This window comes from Arvicola amphibius, chromosome 10 (assembly GCF_903992535.2).
Source record: "Arvicola amphibius chromosome 10, mArvAmp1.2, whole genome shotgun sequence".
Lineage (NCBI taxonomy): Eukaryota > Metazoa > Chordata > Mammalia > Rodentia > Cricetidae > Arvicola > Arvicola amphibius.
The window spans coordinates 108,570,423-108,595,491 of NC_052056.1; the positions used below are offsets into that span (position 1 = coordinate 108,570,423).

The 25,069-nt window shown below is 48.0% G+C and overlaps 1 protein-coding gene across 2 annotated transcripts in view; it reads right to left on the reverse strand.

The window, feature by feature from the left end:
- Positions 1–25,069, reverse strand: part of Mtus2 (microtubule associated scaffold protein 2) — a 239,542-nt gene that overhangs the window by 82,307 nt on the left and 132,166 nt on the right. For both annotated transcript variants that reach the window (XM_038346058.1, XM_038346056.1), the window contains 2 exons: positions 15,707–15,805; positions 8,167–8,378 (listed from right to left, as the gene is read on the reverse strand). In XM_038346058.1, coding sequence (XP_038201986.1) covers positions 8,167–8,378; positions 15,707–15,805 — 311 coding nt within the window. The remainder of the gene's footprint in view (positions 1–8,166; positions 8,379–15,706; positions 15,806–25,069) is intronic.

Here is a 25,069-nt window from a genome sequence, read left to right on the forward strand (position 1 = left end):
AAGCTCGACGAATTCTCAGACCCTTGGGCCTGACAACCCACTCACTCCAGGTGTCCCTGGAAATGACACAGTTGTTCATTTCCCTTTATTAAAAAAAAATTGAGATTAGGCCATTAGCAACCTCATTTCCAGAAAAATCAAATCTAGGAAAGACAATGAGTCCAGTCCTCCTAGAACAGACTCTTCGGGGCTGAGGCAGTAAGTGCTGACCTCCATAGGCAGCCATTCATTTTTTTAAAAACTTCTCTTATTTAGTTTGGTTTCCTTTGGTGGACTTTACAACATTTAAATGATCTAAAATGAAATTTCCAGGGCTGCCATGATGGCTCAGTGATTAAGAGCACTGGCCGCTCTTGCAGAGGACCCAGGATTGACTCCCAGCACCCACAGGGTAGCTCACAAACATCAGCCACTCCAGGTCCGGGAGATCTGACACCCTCTTCTGACTTCTGAGGACACCAGGCAAACACAGGATGCGTTTCCATACACCTAAGTCAACATTCATATGCAGAAAACAAAAATTAATTAATTCTAAAAACATAGAAGAAATTTCTAGTAGAGACTCATGGTGTGAGGATGCATGCAGAATGCACAAAGGTTGGGAGGAGTGTCCCCGGGACTGTCCGCCCTGCCACGCTCTGACTGTTAAAGAGTACTCAGTACTTCATCCCGGGTGATTCAACAGGTGCACACTTCACTCTGACCAGCTAGTTGCGGCTCACGCAGGCCAGGTTCCTAAAGCATTCAACGAAAGCCATTTTTCTCCCTACACAGGGCCCATCCATGATAAAAGGATGTTCTTTCATTGGATGGATGAGCAGATGAACAAAATGGGGGAAGTGACCTCACGCACAGAGCGCGAGACGTGAGCGGATGGGGGCAAAGGCTCTACCTCAGTCAGGTATTGGGTTTTACTCTCCGGCACCTGACGTTTATCAAGTTTACACTGCCATCCACAAAGATCCGGTGTGTTGGGCCTGGGACTGAGGATCTTCATAAGCAGGAGGAGGCTTGGCTCTCTCGACTTATTTTCTAGCTGTTCTATGAACAGCCCACAACAGGGGTCTTTGGGGAGGACTTTTACCTCCTGATTTGGGGAACATTTAGTATCTGTAGATTATGCTGTGTGACATGCGTGTGGCTAGAGTCCTCAGAGGAAAAGCGGGCACCTCACTGCAGGGGCGGATGACTACTTCTACGACACACAGCCTTCCTGTACTGCCGCATCAGGGAGTGAGTACCGCTCCGCTAACACTCCTACCGCGCTCTCTGCTGACTGACCGTCAGGCAGCCCAGCTCAGCTCCTCACAGTGTCTTTAAGGCTTTAGCTTTTCAGACAAAGTAAAGGAAGAGAAGGTGCCGGCAGGGCACTGACGGGGAAGGCGCACGGCGCTATGGTGACAGGTCAAGGACTGAGGGGGCTGCTCCCAATATCAAACTGCTTCTGCTTCCGGTCAAGTGTACTCACTGATCATGAACATACTTGGGGGCGGGGTAGGGGAGCAGGAGGAAGAGACGCCTGGAATGGGAAGTCCTTCCTTCAGCTGGTGGAATATGGCTTCTCCCTTGCTCTCAGGCAGGCATTCATCCGACGAAGCCTCAATTTAAAATCTGACTGCTTTCAAAGGTGAGAGCAAGCCAGCAGTTGCTTAGGAAGGATTCTCCCTCCATCCTCGCTCTTCTGCGTCATCAGGCACCCTGCTTGACTCAAGTCTGGAGCACGTGCTGTGGGGTCTTAATGAAGACACTGGAGAGACTCCGCCATGAGGAAACTGCCATCCTCACAGAGGAACATGGGCCTCTCAAACAGAGCCTCGGGCCTAAAACGATATTCAGACGTTTGTAATGGTTCATTAAGAGCTTAGAGAGAGGGAGGGGACTCGCCCACCGGGGAAGCAGACACACGGGCTCTGCTCTGGAGGCTCTCCCCACTCGATCACAACCCCCCATTCCCAACGACTGCTCCTCCGCAGAACTCACCTGGTCTGTTGTAAGGGCAACAGGCCAAAGATGGCCTCCGGGTGTTTTCTAGGAGCAGCATGCAGAGCTACCCAGCTTTGAGTTATGTTTTACCATGTGTGATGATGCTTTTCCCCCTTCTCACGCGGGGCAGAAGCAGCACAGAGGCTGGGCGGGGATGGAGGAGGCACTGATGTACGGCGCAATTGTGTTCTGTAATTGCCATCAGAGACCTGCAGGTCTCCCCCAGTGTCCCCAGACATCATACAAGGGTGACGGCTATACCAGCTGGAAGAATTCATTGAGGGTTTGAGTGATGTCTCCAGAACCTCAGGCAGTCTGTCACCCCGGGGGTTTGGGAGGTTATTTGGGAGCCCCGGCCACTTTCAAGTTTGTCAAGGCTTCCACAAGCCTGTCCACATGGCAGAGGCCATGAAAGACCTCCAGCTGACCAAGAAAGAGCTCCTGCTATTGCAGATGAAACCTATTAAAAATACACACCTCTAAGTAGTAACACACACCCACAAAGCCAGAAGAATGGAGCGCTAAAAATTTTAAGTCTAATGCTGGGAATTTGGGTTTGTGTTCTTTCTGCTCTTTTGTATTAAGAGCTTGTTTCCAAACTAAATCAGTGAGTCCAATGAGATGACTGTAAGTACGTCTTTCACTAAGTTTAGAAAACACATGCTATAGTTTGGTCCATATGTTCAAGGCTGTAGATATAGTTTTCCTGTCCCACTACCTGCTCCCAAATAACCAACACGGAGGCTTAATATTACTTATAAATGCCCGGCCAATAGCTCAGGGTTATTACTAGCTAACTCTTACACTTAAATTAACCCGCATTTCTTATCTATGCTTTTCTGTATGCTCATGGATTATACCTCATTTTACACGTCTGTTTCCTCAGTGACTGGCTGGTGTCACCCCAGAATCAGCCCCTCTTCCTCCCAGCATCCTTAGTTTGATTGTCCCACCTAACTTATCCTGCCTTGCTATAGGCCAATCAGCTTCTTTATTAACCAACGACAATAATACAAATTCACAGTGTACAAAAGGATTATTCCGCAGCACAAGGCTTGGCTGCAGTGATACTGTGGGAAGGTGGTAGATCCCTCCTGACGGAAAAGGCCTAGAGGTACTGAGGTCACACCTCTGAGCAGGGAATGCGGAGCTTCGAATCCCTCTTCTTTCTTCTTCTGGCTTGTGACATGAGTAGTCTTTTCTCCATCATGTATCCCAGGATTGCCGCAGGTTTTTAGCAATAGTAATGGAAATCTAAGACATACAGAGACTTCTCACATCGACTCCCACGCCTTTTCTGCCTAATCTATAATAACTAAAAAGCAGAAGTCACAATCTACCATCACAATCAGTGTGAATTGTGAAAACAAAATCCAACATTAAATTTTTGGATAGATATAATAAGTATTATTAAAATAAAAAAGAAATAGATCCCCCCCACACACACATAAGTACTCAACGAGAAACAATGTTAGTTGTACAGGACCACTGTCTGGTCTATTTCATAGATCACCACTAGGGGGTGCTACAGGGTAGCATTTGCAGAAACAACAAACCAAGAGAAAGATTGCAGTTTGTCAGCGGGACCCTGGAGTGAGCCCAGGAGGGTCATGCTCATTACTACATCCCTGGAGGTTTGTGACCATGTTTTTCGGCAGGTCTGCTTGGCCTGCCCAGGGCCAGAGCTGTTAAGAGCAGGCAGGTGTGAGGCTATGTCGGCACCTATGTGTGGCATCTCAGAATCCCTGGGCACTGGGTGAAGCTGTCAGAGCTGACGGCCTCCACAGTCATTCTGCTAGGATGGGGAGTCCAACTGGGCTTCCATGCTGTTACCAGAGAGGAAATAAATTTTCAGTGCGTCCTTCAAGACATATTCAGCACTTTCAGGACAAATTTCCTATAGCAACTGAGCTGGATAGACCAGTCAGACTGCTGTTGATGGATAAAGAATCAGTAGCCCTTATAGGAAGTGCTTGGGGACAGAAACACTTTTGATTTTTTTTTTTTTTTTTTTTTTAGAATTCAGGATGTTCTTACAGTGTACATAATGAGTTATCTTGGGGATGGGATCCAAGCCCATACACAGAGTTCGAATAAGTTTCTTATGCACCCTTGAAGCACAGGATAGAGGTAATTTTATACAGTGTTTTAAGAGTGCAACCAGTCTTAGGAGCTAGAGCGTGGAATGTCACACTTGCGCCTTGTCAGTCTTCAAAAGGTTTGGGTGTTGGACCATCTCAGATTTCACACCAGGGACGCACGGCCTGTGTAACGACATCTAAGTGGCTGGGCTCGGTGTCCACTCCACACATCATGCCTGCCTAATCCCCTCCTGCGAGCAGAACCGTCAGGTGGGTTCTGAAGATTTCCTTGCCCTCACAAAAGATCGTTCTCAAGGATTTCCGTAAAGGGCCTCTCCCCCATTAACTCTCTACACCCTCAAATGACGACTACCTTACAAAGAAGTAGTCTCTGTCAGTCAGAAGCGGAGACAGCCAAGACTCAGGACAGGGGACAGAAGCATGCAGCCGCGGAGGACACACACGGACAAGGCTGCTGTTGCCAGCAGGGACTATGGAGACGCGTGGAGAGCGGGGAAGGACCTGTTTGGGTTTCCAGAGGCACAGGTGGTATTTCCGCTGGCCAGAACGGTGCCTCTCCAGTCCACCACATTCTGCCACTCAAGCCACCATGGCAGCGGTTCTCAACCTGTGGGTCGGGACCCCCCCCCCCCACCAGGGATTGCCCCGCAGATCACCTGCACAGCAGATCTTTACATTATGATTCCTAACAACAGCAAGATCACAGTTACAAAGTAGCAATGAAACAATTCTGTGGTTGGGGCAGGGGTCACCGCAGCATGAGGACCTGTATTAAAGGGGTGCAGCATTAGGAAGGTTGAGAACCCCTGCATTACGGACCGCAAGAGGTGTGTGCTCTGAGGAACTTACAAGCGAATACACAAAAAGAGACTCCGTTTGAGGCTGGCTGCAGCGACCATGTTTTCTTGTGGCTGGTTCCCTCCCACCTGGGAACATTTTTCCCCCCACACAGAGACAGTATATCTAACCTCCTACAGGGTGACATGGGAGCTGCTGCTCCATAGTCCTTGAACCTCCAGAGAGCCCCGCCATTCGAGGCTTCACCCCATGTCTGACCTCTGGGCTCCATCTGCTAATGGCAGACCCACATAAACCACCAATGGACTGTGGAAGCCAACAATGACATCAGTTACAGATTCTGCCTGTTTGCTCCCTGACCATGCCACCCCAGCCCCTTTCTCCTGGGGTTTATCTAGAGGAAGAGGAATGATGGTGAAATCCTACGGACTGTTTTGGAGGCCTGTCTGGAGTTGCCAGCTGCGATTTTACTGAAAGCAATGGAAATCATGTCTACAGTCCCTCTTGCTGATGGACGTGTCAGGCCTGGGTAGCGCCCCCGGTGGTGGGGTCTGATGGAGAAGCCTACAACGTCGCCTGCTAGCCCTCCTGGGCTTCTAACTGAAGAGTCTTGTACGTGCCATGGAGGAATACATCTTGTGGTCAACAAGAGGTTTCCTGGGTCAGAGAACTACAACGCTATGTGAGTGGATCCTTAATTCTGGCCTAATGCCTTCTTACTTGCTATGGTGCCATAAAGATTTAACTTGTAAAACACAATGCACATTTTCAAAGACTCTCTCTGTGCCCTGGGACGTGTTTACCTGGATGAAATAGTCATGAAGGCTTTGCATGACTCCAGGAAGGCCAAGCGGAAGGAGCAATCATAGACGGGCAGTGTCACAACGTGACTGTGCTCAGCCAGCTCAGCAAACACGCAACTTCCTTTCCTACCGAAGACTTGACAGCCCAGGAAAAATCTGTACCTTACCCAAGACAAACTGCCCGCTTCTGCAAAGCAAACGTCTCATACCCACCATGGTGAGGCAAGCCTCCCTGCCATATAAACATGCATTTGTAACTGTTATAATTCGTGCAGGGGTGGACTGTAGATATCTGTCACTCTTCAATGACACCAATATGACCAGTCCAGAAAGATGGGCAATGTAAATTCATTGCTGAGGTGAATTTTTCTGGTTGGGGAGGAGGTTGGGACTATTGGTAAACATGAATCTTTACCGTTAGCCATGCACCAATGTTGCCCCTCAGCTCGGTAAGGGACTCTGTGCCGAAAACTTAAGAACAGAGAAAAATCAAGGCTGAGGGAAGAAAGGGCAGGTTGGGTTGATCCACTAGAGGGCAGGGAGGGAGGGGACAGAAGGGCAAAGAGCTGCCCTCTAACGCAGCTCCGGTGATTAAGGAAGAAGTCTGTGGGCGCCATGCAACTTAATGTCCTACTGTTTTGTCTTTAAAGTAGCTCCAGTTCTAGACACCCACTCTCTTATCTGGGAGGCGTTGATACCATACTGTTACCACTTCCTATTTATGTACGCCAGAGGACCCTCGTGTGGAGCTCAGAATGCTCACCCCTCTTTAGGACTTGGGTGTGTTTGAGCCTCCAAAACCTCCTACTGAAAAAGGGGGGGCTTGAGAGAGAATTCATGTCTTTCTCCTGGGAAGACTAGCTCCTGGGAGAACCGGTTGGCATAAGACACTCCCTTCCACATGCTCACTTGCCCTGTGTGGTAGTTTGAATGTCATTGGCCCCATCATCTCATAGGGAGTGATGGTATTAGGAGATGTGGCTTGGTTGGAGTGAGTATGGCCTTGTTGGAGGAAGTGAGTCATTGTGGGGGCGGGATTTGAGGTTTCCTATGCTCAGGATATTGCCTGGTGTCTCAGTGGACTTCCTGTTGCCTGTAAGCTGAGATGTAGCCAGCACATCTTCCTGCATACTGCCATGCTCCCCATCATGATGACAAAGGACTGAACTTCTGAAACTGTAAGTGAGCCACCACAATTAAATGATTTTTTTAAAAAATAAGAGTTACCAGGTGCAGTGCACAACGCCTGTCTGCTCTCTATGCGCTACCATACAGTTCGCGAGCTTCGGGCAAGGGGCTGGAGGTTGAAACACACAAAGACACACAGAGACAGATGGACAGAGAGACAGAGACACAGACCTCTATTCAATAGCACCCTGGAGGCTTATATACCCAACAGTCAAGTGGGCCAACAAGTGAAAACCTTATCTTCTGATCCTCAAGGCCAAGGCAACACGTGCTCGTGAAGCAGAGCTGGTAAACAACTTTGACACAGCTCTCAGTAACTCAAATCAGAAGGAAAGTAAAGCTCTCTAGCAGGGAAGAGCAGCTGGAGGCCAGAACTCTAAATGGTCCCAACAACCGTGGTCATGGTGTCTCTTCACAGCAATAGAAACCCTAAGACACCCTGCTCCCTCTCTCCCACGTGGATACTGGCCCTGCTCCCTCTCTCCCACAGGCCTGCTTGCCCTTCTGCTCCACACTATGATGTAAAGCAGTCTGAGGCCCTCACCGGGAGCCCAGCAGGCGCTAGAGCCAGGCTCTGAGGTTTTCAGCCTCTAGAACTCTGAGGCAAAATGAATTTTCTTTTTCTAAACAAACTAACCATTCTTAGAGATTCTTTTTTTTCTAAATGAACTACCCATTTTATCAACAGCAACTCTGAAAATGAGCATCGTATTCGGATCTCTAAAATAAAACTCATTTTCACCCTCAAGCACACATTGGCATCCAGATGACCCCAGATGTCCGCAGACAAGAAGCCAGCATTCTGCATTTCTAGAGAATCAGTGCTCAGCGAAGACCCCTCTCTAGCCCATGCTGTTGAGCTCAGAGGAGCACATCCCTCAGGCCTGCCCCGTACATGTCCCACCAGAAGTCACAGGAGATGACGCTAAGGTTCTGTCTCCTTGTGTCCACAGTCAAAACACCAGAATGAGCCCATCTCGTTTTGAAAATGCAAAGAAGCACACACTGCCGTGTTCAAAGTTTCCTCTTTGAGCTCTTTTGTATGTTTCTTTTTTGCCCACTTTTTTTTCTTCTGTAATCAAGGTTATTGATTCTTCCTTTTAGACTAGTTTCTTTGACTAGTATGGGGTTCCTGGAATAGTCTAGAATGCTGCAGGAGATTCACTATGACAAACAAGACTCAACTCTATCCCCAAACCCTAACTATTACACACACTTTCCGTGAGTATCGCTATCAGCTCCAGGGTCCAAGTAGCTGAAAAAACCTTTAGCAATGACAGCCATGGCCTCACCTTTCTGAAGAAGTGTTGCGTGGAGACAGCCAGGGCGTCGAAGCCACGGATGGCCCTCTTCAGCTCCCCTCGAGCCACGCCCAGCTGCCTGGCCTGCCACTCACACCTGTCCCTCAGTCGCTGGGCCAGCTGCCGCTCTGCCTCTCGGGCCTGCAGGTCAGGCTTGGGTGCAAACCCATTCCGAGGGGCAGTGGTTCTCTGCTTTGGGTGCCCTGTGAAGAAAGAGAGCGGTCACTCGTGGTATTCCGTTCAACTGTAGCCTCTGACAGGAGCTTTCCAGACCTGCAGCGCAGGGAAGGAATTGCCCGCAGTTTGTCATTTCAAGCATTATGCGGACAGAATAGGCTAGGGCTTACGTCATTTAGTCTGCTTATCGGTTTTACGTGCAAAGTTTCCACTTAGAAAACAGTAACAAACACAACACCAAATCTCAGCGCCCGCCATTTCTTTAGGCCTGCCTGGAGAGAATGAAGCGAGAAGTTTTTCTTTCTTTCTGTGTCTTAATGGGATTTTTTTTTAAAAAAAATGATAAACTTCATTATAAAAGTCTGACAAATAAATAAAAGCATCAAGCAGCAAAACCAACCAGACCCACAGCCTGTACCAGATAATGAATTTACAGTTATAATTGGCATTCAAGACAGAAGCTGTGGGGCTTCACATTAAATTCTACATTGTCTGTATTGAATCTATTTTATGTACTTATTGCCTTTAGACAAATGTCTACTGGGAAATCAATCCCGCATCAATTCGGGTAGAAGTCTGGTTTCTGAGAATGTACCAGAAAGCAATGCTGTGAGCCCCTTCCTTCCCTTTACATGACATTCTTGTGACCTTGTTCTTCAGCGTCAAGGTCAAGTAAGTGAGAATATCTGTGGGGGGCTTAGTTCCTATTGCACTAATGTCTTGGGGACCCCTAGTGTGACTTCATATCATGCCCACAGCTACAGATATGGTCTAAGATCCCCATCCACTCCCCCCTGCTTCTTATTTTCATTACAAGTAGAATGATCTTTGCAGAGCTATGAGGTGGTTCCCTCAGGAAGCCTCTCTCTGTTTCCACTGCAGTGTGAAGGAAGCCACCACTCCCCACTCTACCCACAAAGCTCCCCGGAGGCAAACGCAAGGTGGTGTAGATCCCAGAATGAACCAGAAATTTGCCAGGGTCCGAGGGCAGGGTTAGGGAGGGACAAAGAGAGGCATGGCATGGTTAGGGAGGGACGGAGACAGGCATGGCAGGGTTAGGGAGGGACAGAGACAGGCATGGCAGGGTTAGGGAGGGACAGAGACAGGCATGGCAGGGTTAGGGAGGGACGGAGACAGGCATGGCAGGGTTAGGGAGGGACAGAGACAGGCATGGCAGGGTTAGGGAGGGACGGAGACAGGCATGGCAGGGTTAGGGAGGGACGGAGACAGGCATGGCAGGGTTAGGGAGGGACGGAGACAGGCATGGCAGGGTTAGGGAGGGACAGAGACAGGCATGGCAGGGTTAGGGAGGGACGGAGACAGGCATGGCAGGGTTAGTGAGGGACAGAGAAGGGCATGACAGGGTTAGGGAAGGAGGGACAGAGAGGGGCATTTTAGGCTGAAGTTTGAGGAAGGTAAGGCTCCGGGAAAGAGCCCATTGGAAAGAAGGCCGTCATGATTAAGGACCCACGGGCCACCATCCCTCCATTGAGGCACAGAGACACCTTCTCCCTACAGGCAGCCAGAGAGCCTGCAGGTGGCCATGACCTGATATCTCAGACATGGCCTTCCTGTGTTCATGCAGTTGTCCCTGTGCCGCCTTGAGTTTTTCGGGGGCTCATTCTCTCTCTTCTGACTTTTGTTTCCTTTCTGAGATCCCAGGATCAGGATACAAACCCCAAACCCAGCGTCTGACACATGGAGACACAGGACAAGGTGGACTGTGTGTGACGTGCCGTTGGTCTCATATGATGAACAATTTAGCAGCAGACATGGTAACAGTCATGAATAGACACTCTAATAGTCTTAACAAGACCACAGAGACTGAGGTGCAACCTCACAGGTGACACGCCTTAATTTCGGGGACTTAGGCAGAATTGCTCCTCAAAAATTGCCTTCATGTGACGAAACTATGTTCTATTCCAGAAAACGTACTGGCAGGTTTTAGGCATCTCAATCCTGAATTGTGCGTTGCCACGGCATTTTCAGTACTGAGAAACAAGCGAGTGGCTTCTGAGGCAAATCTCAGCAGAAGCGAGGAGAGGTTTCCTGTTGGACCCATGGGAAGACTGGGTCGAAGGCTCTGAGGAGAAGCCTCTCTCCCATGACTGCTGATTTTCATCTTTCTGTGGTGAGAAGGCTGGCAATTTTATAAAACTCTCCAGCACAGTCACCGTGCCGAGGCACTGAGTGTCTGGCGCCTTTATGATAGGAGAGGTTTCCTCCAGAAATTCAAGGAAACCACAGTGAACTAAGGCTGACCGTCAGCACAGTCCACAGGGTCAGCTCTGAGCTGTGCTGCTTCCTCCGCCCACACTGCCGTGTGTGTGTGTGTGTGTGTGTGTATGTGTGTGTATTACAGATTTATAAAGTTATTTAACTTTCATTTCTGTGTATGTGTGTGTGCATATGTGAACATGTATGTGAGCACACCACAGGTCAGAAGAGAGTCTAGGAACTGGAGTTAAAAGCAGGCATGAGGGGCTGGAGAGATGGCTCAGAGGTTAAGAGCATTGCCTGCTCTTCCAAAGGTCCTGAGTTCAATTCCCAGCAACCACATGGTGGCTCACAACCATCTGTAATGGGGTCTGGTGCCCTCTTCTGGCCTGCAGACATACACACAGACAGAATATTGTATACATAATAAATAAATAAATAAATAAATAAATAAATAAATAAATAAATATTTTTTTAAAAAAAGCAGGCGTGAGCCACCTGACATGGGTGCTTGGAACTAAACTCAGGTCCTCTGCAAGAGAAGTGTAGTCCCCATTTCTATTATTTCAATTGTTTCTATTGTTGTTGACCCAAAACCAAGTTGGGGAAGAAAGGGTTTATTTGGCTTACATTTTCATATCATTGTTCATCACTGAGGCAGTCAGGACAGGAACTCAAACAGGGCAGGAACCTAGAGGCAGGAACTGATGGAGGGTGATGATGGCTTGCTCATCATGACCTGCACAGCCTGCTTTCTTATAGGACCACTATCCCAGGGATGGCACCACCCACTATGGACTGGGTCCTTCCCCATCAATCACTCATTAAGAAAATGTCTTACAGCCCGATCTCATGGAGGCATTTGCTCAATTGAAGTTCCCTCTCTGCTGACTCTAGCTTCTGTCAAGTTGACCTAAAACTAGCCAGCATTGTCATCATTAGGTTAAGGAAATGAATGCTCCCATTGAAATTTCCTTTTTGAGCTGGCATTACTATTATTACTATTACTATTACATTGCTTTCATTCATGTATTCAAAGTTCCGGTATTCAGTCAAATGCAAGCAGGCAGCTCACATTTCTCCTCTCAGGAGTCACCCAGCAACTGACATCTTGGCTAAGTCAGCAGCTCCCCTGAGAACACTCACTTTTGGAGCCAACACAATAAGCTTAGCTACTCTGTGGCACTAAGTGACCCAAAGAAACCGTCCTTGTTTAGGGCTCCTTGTTGGCTGTAGCATAATTCTCAGTCACTGTCAAGGGCTGGCCAAAGCCCAGCCCCCAGAGCTTCCCCACTAGGAAGGAAGCGCTGAGAAATTAGGTTGGCCATGGACTTCACAGCTGCTTTGTTGAAAAAGGTTTGTGATGGTGAATCTTAATGGTCCCTGTTGCTGCACCACAAATTTACCATTTTGCCAATATCGTGCCAAGGTCCTTACCTCTAAGTTAGCAATGATCAAAGGGCTACATAAGCACTCACTTCCCATGACCAACAGATAGCTGATTTGATATGCTTCTTGCTAGGATTTCAGATGCTTCATGTTAAGACTTTTAAGGTCCCAAACACTTAATTCTTGTTATTGAACATTATCTCTATGTCTGGTGTCCTGCAAGGTCCAGTGGATGAGCAAGGAATCAGATTCATCTTTGGTCACTGGTGAACAACTGTCCAAGAGGGACCAACCCAGGTCCCTGGCTCCTCTCTGCCCAGGGTGCTTCCCATTTCCTCATTTGTGGGGCTACTCTGTGTCTCCAGCACACCTCATAGGGTTAGGAGCTTGCCCTAAGTCTAGACTGCATTCCCATTGTCCAAGTCCTGCCCCGGCCACAAGTTTCTTTCAAACTAGCCTACCAGCTGCATAAATCAGGTTAGGGTGGATGGAATGTACACTGACCACAATGACATGTGACAGCTTAGTCCCAGTGAGGAGGCCAGTAACTGGACGTCAGCACAAAGGCGAATGTCAACAGTTGTTTGCGTGCAAAGTCTGAGCTCCCGACAGTTTGCGTGCCAAGGTGAAGCACTGGGGAGGCCACGGTGTTTGAAAATGGAAAGCAAATATTAAAAATTCATTTGCAGCATCCAGTCACTACCCAGAGGAGTGCCCGAGATGGACAGGGTGATTTAATCCAATCTGCAAAGCTTATCAGACACAGCAACAGAGCTGTGCTGGTGCCTGCGCGTTGATAATATGACGGAAGGCCATGACCTTCACACTTGTAAACAAGGTGGAAGCAAGGACTGGACACAGCTTTGATGGCTTCTCGGTTGGAGGGAAAGTCCTCTGTGGACCGTGGTCATCGTCCTGGCAGAGGCAGATCCCAAGGACACACAAGGGAGTTTCTTGTGGACTTGAGGATACCTTTGTTTTTATGAACGTAAGCACAGTTAGAAGGATTTGTGAGACAGAACTCTTCCTACTCAGTATGAAACAGGACTACTGTTTGCCAGGGGTTGTCCAGTGTGCTGCTTGGTTTCTGTCATCTTGACGCAAACTAGAGTAACCCAGGAACAAGGGAAACAAGGAACTGCCTCCATCTGACTGGCCTGTGGCCACGTCTGCGGGCTATTTTACTGCCATTTTACCTGAATGCAATTAATCACCCTTGACCTCTGAGGAGGAGGGAAGGCTGGGGTTGTGGGAATAAGCAAGTCTACCTATGTGCCGAAGTGTCTAGGCACCCCTAAAACGTGGGGTCTGGAGTTTCTGGCCTGGCTAGACACATCTAGAGAGCACTCTCTAAAGCCACAGGGGTGGATGCTGTCAGCAGGGGACCTTTCTGGTTCCCATCCTAAGGACACTTCACCCCGATGCTCATCTGTGTTGTGTGTCTGATCCTTTGTAATTCGCCAGTAAGTGGAAGCAGGGGCTTCCCTGAAAGTCATAAGCAGGCACAGTAGGCATTGGCAAGGAGGTGGGGGAACTGAAAGCTTTAGGCACTACTGCTGGAAACGCAAACAACAGATTACTTTAGGAAATAATTTGGCGCAATTTAAAGAAGTTAAGTGTAGTCGGAGTTTTCTTTGGGCTGCCAACTCACAAAAATGACATGGAGACTTATTAATTAGAAAAGCTCAGTCTTAGCTGAGGCTAATTCTTAACTGCTCTTACAAATTGCATTAAACCCTATCTTTTAATCTATGTTCTTTTACACGGTTTGGTTACCTTTACTCTGTACTGCCCATCCTGCTTCCTCTCCGTCTGGCTGGCAACTCTGCCTTCTTCTTCCCAGCATTTTTTCTCTGCCCAGAGGTCCTGCCTAGCTCACTATTGGCCATTCAGCTTTCTATTACACCAATCACAGCAATTCATCTCCACAGTGTACAAACATCCCCCAGCAGTTAAGCATATCGTTACTACATGAACCATACATCCGGGGTCTCAGTTAGGCTTTTATTGCTGTGAAGACACACCATGATCACAGCAACTCTTAGAAAGAAAAGCATTTGATTGGGTGGCTTCTAGTTTCAGAGGTTTAGTCCATTATCATGGTGGAACATGGCTGTGTGCAGGAGAAGTGTCTACATCTTGCTCTGCAGGGAGCAGAAATGAAGACTGTCGCACTGGGCATGGCTTGAGCCCGCCCCAGAGTGACACACTTCTTCCAACAGGAGCACACCACCTAATAGTTCTATTCCCTACAGACTCACGTATTTGAACACTTGGTCTGCTGCTACTGCTTGGGTAGGCTTAGGAGGTATGGCCTTGCTGGAGGAAGTCATCACTGGGGGCTGGCTTTGGGGTGTAAAGCCCCCCACCATCCCTAGTGCCTGTCTCTAAGCTTCCTGTTTACAGTAAGGGTTGTAAGCTCCTGGCTTTCTGTTCAGGCCACCGTGCTGGCTGCCTGCTGCCCTCAGTGACAGCTCTTCCACCTCTGGAACCTTAAGCCCTAATAAACTACTTTTCTAAGTTGCCTTGGTCTCCACCAAGTCCTTGCACAACCTCTAGGGACCTTCCGTTTGGACCTGACTGGGGTGGCGAGGAAATAAAGTACAGACAGACAGATGAACACATGGACAAAAATTTGGGATTGGGTGATCTGGGCTCTTGACTGGAGAAACCAAAGTACCCTGAGGCTCACTGTGTTTAATATATAGAGAGGTGGGGTTATGACATCAGCTAAACAAGGAGGAGGGGTTGTGACATCCGCTGAACACGGAAGCAAGTTTAGCTAATCTCAGCAGGGACAGTCTCAGTAGAGGAGCAGTCTTCAGGCTGTGAAGATCTGGGGGGGGGGGGAAGCAATGGTGGCCGTATTTTGCACATACTGTCTCCCTCTGAGACTGAGGTACTGGGTCTCAGACATGCTGTGTCCATGTCAAAAGCAAGCGTTCACTTGGGACTTCACTCAGTCAGGGCTTCCTTTGTTCCCTGTGGGTCACGCTGTTTTGCTGCAGCAGAGCAAAGTAACTAACACACTGGGGTATGCACCAGTGGGGAAAAAGGGGTTACTAAAGACGACAGTAAAACAGAAGCGTATTACACGATTCCGCATACATGAGACTTTAGGAAACACCAGCTACTAGGCAGACTAGACCAGAGCTGGTTGGGATTGGGGTGTGGTGGGCTGTGCACAGGGGCATGACAAGACGATTAGGACATTTTGGGAGAAGATGGATTATGTTTTCTCCTCATTGAAAGCTGTTAGCTTTACAGGTAAGAGCACATGTCAAAACTGACCAAGATGTACACTTTACATATAGGTGATTTAACCTGTATTAATGTTTAATTGTTTGGCATTTTACTGATATAAATATTTCCATATTTCAACTTTTAAAACATTCTTCTATTTTAGGCATAGACTGGAAGCAGTCCAAAGCTAGATATTATTACAAATAGCCTCTGTTTCTCTGTTTATGAAATACTACTTGAGCTGAGCCCTTCCAAGTGTGTTTTTTTCCCAACTGAATTATTTTCACATGTTCTCATAAAAGCTCATATCCTTTTGCAAAGAAATTCTCCCACATATATGTGGCATAACCTCTTGTTTTTATAGGTAAAACTCACATCCTCAGGTATGGAATGAGGAAACCCCAGCCCCGGTGCCAGGCCAGCATGCACACATCACTGGCCACATGAACAAACTCAGTGCTAAACTCAGGCCTCCCAAAACAGCACCGCCCACGCCTGTAAGTACCTGGTGAGTGAACCTTGCTGGAAGATGACGCTGTTCTCTTGGGAGATGACACGGCAGGTTTGTTAGCTTCTGGATCTTTCTGAGATTCTTTCTTCGCTCCTACATAGGGTTTGTAAAGAGGAAAGAAAGAGAAAGGGGTGGTTACGGGAGGCACTGTAACACAGGCTGCTGTGGAGAAGGCAGCTTAATCCAAAGCAAACAGAACAACAAGGAAATCGCTGGATACTTTGTTATACTCAACGCCCCTGCCCCTTTGCCTGGGAGGCTGACACACTTATTTATAACAAAGGGAATTTAGTTCCCAGTGCCACCTGAAATGGGCCCACTTGTCTCTAGTTTGACCACAACAGCACTTACACTAGGAGGCCCAGTACCCAATGACCTCACAAAACACCTAGGGATTAAAATGTCATTGTACTTAGGCACCAACTTGGTCTACTGAGGACAGGGAGGGATGGGATAGGTACAAATACCCGCCGAGCCACTGGGGACCTCATTGGGCTCTAATTCATTTCCAGAGGTGACCTAGAGATCACCAACCCCCTCGGTTGTAGCTGAGCCTTCCTGGCTATTCCAGCTGGTGGGGCCGGAGGGATAACCTGGGCACGGGGGACCTAGCGGCATGTGTAGATGCCCTTAGGAGATGACTGGGGCAGCAGAGTGCCTTCCCTCAGAAAGCTGAAGTCTGCTCACTATTGCTAGGTAAACTGCCATTGTCAACTACATGTCCAGTCGTTCGTGCTCCCATGAGACAGTGTGCATGAGGAACTCTCTCCAGGCCCACACCCAGCTGGCACTGACAAGCCAGGCATGTAATCTGACAGACTCCAAAGGTCTCTGTACAGCAATCATATGTTTGTCTTCATTTAACAGAGACCTAATTGCAAGCACGTGAATGGTAGATACTGTGCCTGTTTTTCCTCCCTGATATGGATTGTTCATTTATTTTGCAGAACAGCCCTTCCCCTATATTGAAATTATGTTTTGCCGACTCCCCCTCTTCAAACATTTTAAGACCGTCCTTCACTGCCAGTAGTTTTAGGTTTTAACATGTCCGAATGCACGCAATCCCTGACCCATTTCCAGCTCCGAAGTCCTGAGAGCAGTATTAAAGGTTTATATGGCCCCACACATCGACGGTTGGTCTACTGAGGCCTCAGGGGGCTGTGATTTGGAGGCCTTGAGAGCCCACCCACCATCTCCTCTTCTGAATTTATCTGGTTATTTGCCTCATTTTACTTGGTAATTTAACTTCGAAATGCGTTCAAGAGCATAAGAAAAGGAATTACTTAGGGGTCCATGTTTTCCCTCTCCAGGGGAAGAGTCCCTTCATGGCCAGTGCAGAGGGATTAAGGACGCCCGGGGTGATCTACTGAGACACTACTGCAATGGCTGCCTAGCTCCCACCCTCCAAAAGATCCCCCATGCTTCACAGTCATAAGTGAGTAGCCATTGTCAACCTGACACACCTGGAGAGAAGGACCCTCAACTGAGGAACTGCCTCCATCAGATCAGCTCTTGGACTTGTCTGTGGGACGCTTTTTTGACTCCTAACTGATGGATGAGGGCCCAACCTACCATGGGCGGTACCATCCCTACGCAGGTGAGCCTGGGATACGTAAGAAAAGTAGCTGAGCAAGTCACTGCCAGCAGCCACATTCCTCTTTGCCCTCTGCTTTCGTTCCTGCTTCCAGGTTCCTGCCTTGAGTTCCTGTCTTGATATTGAGTCCTCCATGATGGGTTGTGACCTGTCAGCCGACTAAACCGTTTTTGTCCCCAAGTTGGTTTTGGTCATGGCACTTATCACATCAACAGAGAAGCAGACTAGGGCAGTGTGGGGAATTCAGACGTGTGTACCAGAGTTATGTACACACCTATCCAAAGCAGACGCGTGTACCAGAGATACATACACACCCATCCAAAGCAGGCGTGTATACCAGAGTTACGTACACACCTATCCAAAGCAGACATGTGTATCAGAGAAATGTACACACATCCAAAGCAGATGTGTGTACCAGAGAAATGTACACACCTCCCCAAAGCAAATGTGTGGACCAGAGATATGTACACACCTATCCAAAGCAGATGTGTATACCAGAGATACGCTGAAACAGAGTCTCTCCCTGGGACTTGGGACTGGCCAATGCGGCTAGGGTAGGTGGCTAGTGACATTCAGGGAACTGCCTGTCTCTGCCTCCTTAGTGCTGGGATTTCAAGAATGCACCGCCATGCCTAGATTTCTCGTGTTCTGAAGATCAAACCGAGGTCCTCACAAGGCAGGCATTTCAGTTTCCGAGCCATCCCCTCAGCCCTATTACTGATATATATTTAGAACCTGCCTTCTGCCCGCCCCTTGAGGATTTGTGCATTGAAACCCAATCTCCAGTAGGATGGCATTATGAAAGGCAGGGTTTGGGGAATCTTACTGCCTGCTGTTTATAACGCACTCACCTTGCATTTTTAAACAGCAGGCTGAATGGGACTAACACAGAACTCTGGCTTGTAGGTGCTGAGCTAGCCTGGGGTACTCAGTCACACCTAATGAGGCTGGTGCTCGTCCTTTCCGTCTAATGCGAAGGTGTGAGTGTTACAGAGCCAAGGTCACAGAGCTATTATTGGTAACCACTATGGGAGTCTGGTTCCAATTTTAAGTGCATCCCCACCCAACCCCCACCATGCAAATGCTACACGGTAGGAACAAGCAACTCACCAAGGCTCATACATAATTTTTTCCACTTTTTCCAGCGGTCACGTGGAAACAAATTATTGTTCTAAGTGCTCTTTTCAAAAGTCAAAAGGTGTGCACAATTAAAAAGAAAGAAGGTGTCCAGACAAGTTTCCTGCTGGCTCATGCTCTACTGGGTAACTTCTCATGTGTGACACAGGCCACTGATGTCACATCCACCCTGTGCCAGCTCCAAGTACGGGGCTCTGGATACAGTGTGAGCTTTGTACTTAAATGCATGGGTTTAATCCAAGCTTGCAGTCTTCTGTTTTTGTAACTTTGGGCAACTTACCAGGTTTCTCCAACCAACTTATCAAGGGGCTACAATGTCAGTTTGATCTGTTAATGTTGATGCTGCCCTGTTACTTAACAGTGCATCTATGGGCTAACTAGACAGTTCCCCCTCATACACTGACGTTCAGAATCACTCTTGAGAACGGAGGACGATGTATTTCAGGCTCCTGTTTTCTGTGCCCCTATGCTGACTGTTGCTTCTCAGTATGATTCCTCAAGAGTCGTGGTGAAGCTGGAGAACGAGTCTTTACGCGACACGAGAATAATTAACACATACTCTTCTTGAGTGGTGTCTGCATTCCCCATTTCACAAAATTCAGCAAACTGTAACTGATCTCATGAAGGTACATATTCATGTCCTATTTGGGAACCTTAAGTCAGAGTCATTGTCCTTTACAACCAGCCAGTCTTTTAATAGATAAATAAAAGTGGTATATTACAAAGAGAGAAAGACAGACCCCACCCTAAGTCTTGATCAGCTGCCTAGATACTCTGACGCTGGGAAAGCCAGCTCCCCATCTATAAGCAGAGGAAAAGCGGAGTTTTATCATATCACTTGGTGTTTAGGAAGATAGACAAGAGCCCTTGGGTGAAGAATGGCATAGAGTATGTTTATGTTGGTGTGGTGGTCACCAAGATGACCGAGTGTCTGCGTCGTCATTGCTACGTGGCCAATAAGTGGCGCGAACATTGGGTGGGCAGCGATGTTGCAGTAGTGACTGGGAATCAGAACCTAAAAGAAAAGGATGAGGGATGGAGGGAACAGTGGGAGAGAAATCACAGAGGAGCAGCATGGCTCGGCTTAGCAATGTAGCTGGAGGTACAAAAAGGTGGCACGGCAGGGAGAAGGTGGGGAGCAGGAAGAAGGTGGGGGACAGGGAGAAGGTGAGAGGCAGGGGAGGAGGTGGCACAGCAGGGGAGAAGGTGGCATGGCAGGGAGAAGATGGAAGGCAGGGGAGAAGGTGACATGGCAGGGGAGGAGGTGGGTGGCTGAGGTTTTAACTATGGGCCTTGGATCCACAGGCAGCTGGGACTGCTAAAGCGTCCTAAGCCAGGGAGTAGCAGGACCAGACCAGATGGAGAAAGGTAAAGGCATCCTGCAGGAGTGCAGGGGCTTGAACTGTGTCCCTCAGCACTGGTATTCACGAGGCTGGAAGACTTGATTGGCTAAGGATAGGGTCCAGAATGGCTCCAGTATCTGATGGCTGTGTGACTGCTGAGAGATACAAGATACGAAGACTGTGCCCTGCCTGGGAAATATGTCATTCTTTCCCATCTGTCTTGTCAAATGGCTAACTGGCATTTGTCTCTTTCTTGAACTTAGGATTTTCTCTGCACCCCATGAAGACTACGTCTCTACTCCCAAACCCACTGTTAGTGTTTAAGATCGCATCAACGCAATGCGCCGGATCATGCAAGCCTGGATGGGAACTCAAAGTTTTAAAAACAACGATGTACAATTCAAAGTTCCCCACTCCCCAAATAAAGAGGTGGGGCAGCACCACGGTATCAGCTAGCATAGCAATGGCACACACGGCACCATGGGCAGATTTCTGCAAGGTACAGCTGTCAAAATCCAGCATGGAAGCCATAACACCATTTGCATGAATTCCTGCTGGACTCGCTCCCACATTTCCTTAGGGTCGACAGGCGGAGTGGGCAAGCGACAGGTATGAATCCTTTAGCTACAATCCCCCTACAAGCTCTGACCTAAGAGCTGAGATGTTAGAATCCCACTTTTGAAGAACACTCCTACAAAAACAAGGGTGGCTTTACACCAGCCTGCTGGTGGCTTTGGGTCAAGGTGGGCCAGTGCTGTGTCCAGCCTGGCACTGTGCGAGTGCCCTAGGAAGCTATTATCAAATACTATTCCTGCGGAGCGTTCAAGGAAAGGATTAGAGGGGACAGCAGAGGAAAGAGACGATTCCTTCCCACTTCTCACGTCACCCTGGGGACAGACAGACCCCCAGCCCGCTAACTGTCGAGAGAGGGTTGCTGGTCTTTCCATCATTTTATAGCTTCCAAGTTCCTTTGTCAGGGGGAAGGAAGGAGAGAGTATTTGTGTCGGTGTGTGTGTGTGTGTGTGTGTGTGTGTGTGTGTACGTACATACGTACGTCCATATATACATATACATGTACATGTACATATACACATACACATACATATACATACATTCAAATTAGCAAGGCATCTAATTGCTAGCAACTCCCTGACTGAGATTTTTAGGGGGAGACAGGTTTATTCCTCCATATCAGCAATGGCTGGCAACTTCTCTCAAAAGTCGGGCTCCTTCTACCCGGTGTTATCTCCACACTCAGCCTCAGCCCTTTACACCACACACCTTCCTGTGTATTCATTTCCCCTTCATGGTCCTTATTACAACTGTAGTAAAACAATTAGGTGTGTAATTATGTGACACCTTGTGCCACGTGGGGACAAGGGTCGTCTTATCGCATCTATCAAGATGTCCCAGGTAACCAGTACAACGCTTAACTCAGAGAAGGCTCTCGGTGCCTGTGTGTGGATGGAGTGGATGCCCACAAACATATCCATCAGTCCCTGCTTCTGGGACATCTTAGAGAATGGCACGCTTCTGACCCTTCTTTTGGCTGGATAGCACAGCACACGGGTCATTCCGGAACAACCCTCACATGGCTCTCTTGATGATGTGGGGAGCTCCCCTTAGCAGACACAGCATACATCATCCAAATCCCATCTTCTGGGCTCAGTGACCTCACACCACACAAAGGGCTTTCATATTTATTGCTTTCATTTTTCTTCTAGAAACATTCTGAATTCTCCTGCTCTCCTCCAGCCTGTTCTATGCGCCCCACACGACCGCTGGTCCTCCCATTGGCTTCACAATGACAAATCAGTTCAGCCCGTGATAGCAATTCAAACTTGGCCCAGGGGAGGCTGCTCAACACCGAGTAATAAGAGGAGCATCTACACTGAACTGCTGATGCTGCTTCTAGCTGAACTCTGTCTCGTTGCCTCCCGGTTCTCCTTCTGGGATGTTGGTGAACATCCCTGAGCCAACAGGAATAACCACGCTGTGAGGCCTATGATATTCTCATTATTATCCAAGGTGAGCTTGCTCTCAGAGTTAAGCACAAGAAGTCATGGGAGCCAGGCATGGCTTTTAAGAACAACCCCTCCCCTCAACTGTCTTCAACAAACATCCCAGCAACAGACAATGGCCCACTGCTTGCCTTCTCTCTTTTTCTAATGTTCAGTCTTTCTTTCCAGCTCTTTCCCAATTTCTTTATGTAATATGTAGTCAGGAAGGGCGGGCAGTGTGTGAGCAGCAAGGATGAAGCAGGAAAAGCCGGTGGCAGCATCTTCCTGGTCCCCGAGCATCAACCTTTCCCGTGAACACACGCAGATGACTTTGAGCAGCTACTCACATTTTGAAAATTACAGTATGCCCAGAAATCCCTCCTGTGTGAAGCTTAATTCAACATTCCTCTAAAGAGGCAAAAGTCATTTTTATGACACCTGGGGTTTGTAGTCTGTAGACTGACAGCCTTGCGAGTCTAGGGGAATATTTTTATTAGGTAGAAAGAAACTTAAACCATGAGGCATTTTCTACATAACCAGAAGAAATCCTTTCCCAGCTTAGCACAGCAAGAGGTGTATTTTATATGCTCCATCATATACGCCTGACAGAATCAGAGGCACGTTGACCACGATGTAATCTATATCCTGATCAATAGTTTCAACTGAAAACACTTTCCTATTTATCAGACTGGTGCGGCCCTGTTACCAAGTCAATGCATGAAGCCCGGCTATTTCTGTAAAATTATATGGTTCATATTTGACATGTGAACAACACAAAAGCTTTTCATGAGGATCTTGAGATAAAGCCCTCTCCAAGGTCCAAGGCCAAGGTCCTGAAATACTAGGGGACCCTCCACTTACAGCCTGAGCAACAGAACATGTATGGCGTGGGCTCTCTCCTTCCACCACATGGCTTCTGGGGATCAAGCCCTGGTTGCCAGGCACGGCAGCAAGCACCTTTATCCACTGAGCCATCTTCCTGGCTACACGGAATATCATGAGAAGAAGCTTCAGAGTGCGTTTCCATTTGTAAAACCTCGCCAGTCCTCGCTGCAGTTGTCAATTCTCAACCCTATGACTTCAACATTTGTGACAGGGAGAAAGATGAGTGACAGCCTGCTCCTCCGTTTGCTTTTGACTTTGCTTTGGGGTTAGGAAGCACCAAGCCCGGTGTTTGTGGTTTTCCTTTTTGCTCCTTGGATGTTTAGACTTGCCAATGCCTGTGTCACACTGCCCTTGCCAATGCCTGTGTCACACTGCCCTTGCCTGAATACCCTGCACCATTTCAGGACTTGGGAAGTAGGCAAATGGCAAATACTTAGCGACTAAACAAGCACCATACAGAAATTATTAGGTAAGTCATCAATAAAGAGCAAGCCATTTTGCCTTACCTCCACCTCACGATGGCTTTCTGGCTTGCTAGAATTAACTAGACTTCAGATAGAAGATTATGAATCTCTTGCTTCCACCCTAATTATTAAGTTATAAATCCATTTTCCTTACTGTGAGTTCCTAAGGGAACAGCTGTTCTAATTATCCTTGCATCTAAATCATGGATACAGCACGCGCTTAGACACTTGTTGAGGAATGAACCAGGAAAAAAAAAAAAAAGCATCCCCCACAAAAACTTCCCATTAGAAATCCAGGTTAGAAGATACAACTGAACACTCTGAGGGACTATCCTGTTGCTGGTACAGGCCATCTTCAACAGTAGATGAGAGTCATTAAGCAGGTGGTATAGAGGCATGAAAGCCTCTATATATTCATATTGGCAAGTTCAGAAATGCTGCCGGAGCTGGGATGTGGCTCAGTGGGAAGAGCATGAAAAGGCTCAGAGTTTGATGGCCTGTGTTGGGCAAAGCAAAGAAAAGAAAGGCAAGGAAGAGGAGGCAACAGGAGAAAGAGGAGGAGAGGAGGAAGAGGAGAAAAAGGAAGAGGAGGAAAAGGAAGAGTAAGAGAAGAAAAGAAGGAAAGAGAAGAGGAGGAGGAGGAAGAGGGGGAGAGGGAGAAGGAGAAAGACGAGGAGCCGTTTCCCATGTAGGGTTAAAACAGTAAGGATGCTGTCTAAGAACTGATTCCCAACCTCACAGCCCAAGCCATGCAATTGTCCGGTATGTGACCAATCGCAGCCCTGCCCTCTGTGGGTCAATTATTATGACAACATACACCAGCAGAAAACTTGATTTTAATTCACGGAGAAAGGCAGAGCCATGCAATAAGTGCCAAGTGAGAAATTCCGTATTACAATTTAATGCCAGGCGGTGGTAGCGCACGCCTTTAATCCCAGCACTCGGGAGGCAAAGGCAGGCGGATCTCTGTGAGTTCGAGGCCAGCCTGGTCTACAAGAGCTAGGTCCAGGACAGGCTCTAAAAAAAGCTGCAGAGAAACTCTGTCTCGAAAAAAAAAAAAAAAAAAAAAAAAAAAAAAAAAACACCCTATATAAAACAAAAGTCTTTAAAATGATTTCTCTATCTATCTATCTGTCTATCTGTCTATCTATCTGCCTGTCTGTCTGTCTATCTCTTGAAAATCAAATGCTGAGATTACCAGTTCCATGCAAGGATAGTTCTGAGTAGTTATGGTCAATACTTACAAATTGCACTAGGAATTAGCTAAGTGTTTTATGGCTGGGGCTGTGATTTGCTGCAGACCCTGGAGGAGGACACAGAACTCACAGAGCAAAACCGAAATAGCTGCCAGCCATGGAGAAGACACTGTAGAGGGAGAGCTGGGGGGCTCCTGCCCGCTGTGCCTGCCATGTGGGCCTCTGGTTTGGGCTTTGTTTCTGTGGGCTCATAAGAAGCACTCTTCCTCGTGGTACTGCACTAAAGCGCTCCTATTGACCACAGACTAGCGGAAAGGGCGGGGCATGCCTCTCGCTTACTCCGGGGAGCCGGCACACCTTGCTGAGCACCCACAGAAAGTCTCAAGTAATTTCTAGCTCTCATTGTCTCCTTGCCCCAGAGTCACCAGTGGAGAGAACCAGCAGGGAGCAGGGCCTCTCCCTCTTTCAATGGGTTATTTGCTAGTAGCCTGGGGTATTCTGGGTTCCCTGTTGGTGGCAAAGCATTTGGGATAAAGGAAAAGAGGCGTGCGAGTCTGGACATGGGAGTGCCTCCCTTTAGCTCCAGCACTCGAGAGGCCAAATCTGTGAGTTCAAGTCTAGCCTGATCCACATAGCCAGTTCCAGGCCGGCTAGTGAAATCAGGGTCAGAGAGACGGCGGACACAGGAATCCTTAAATAATAACCTGGGCGAGAAGAGCCATTAACGGGAAAGTCCCT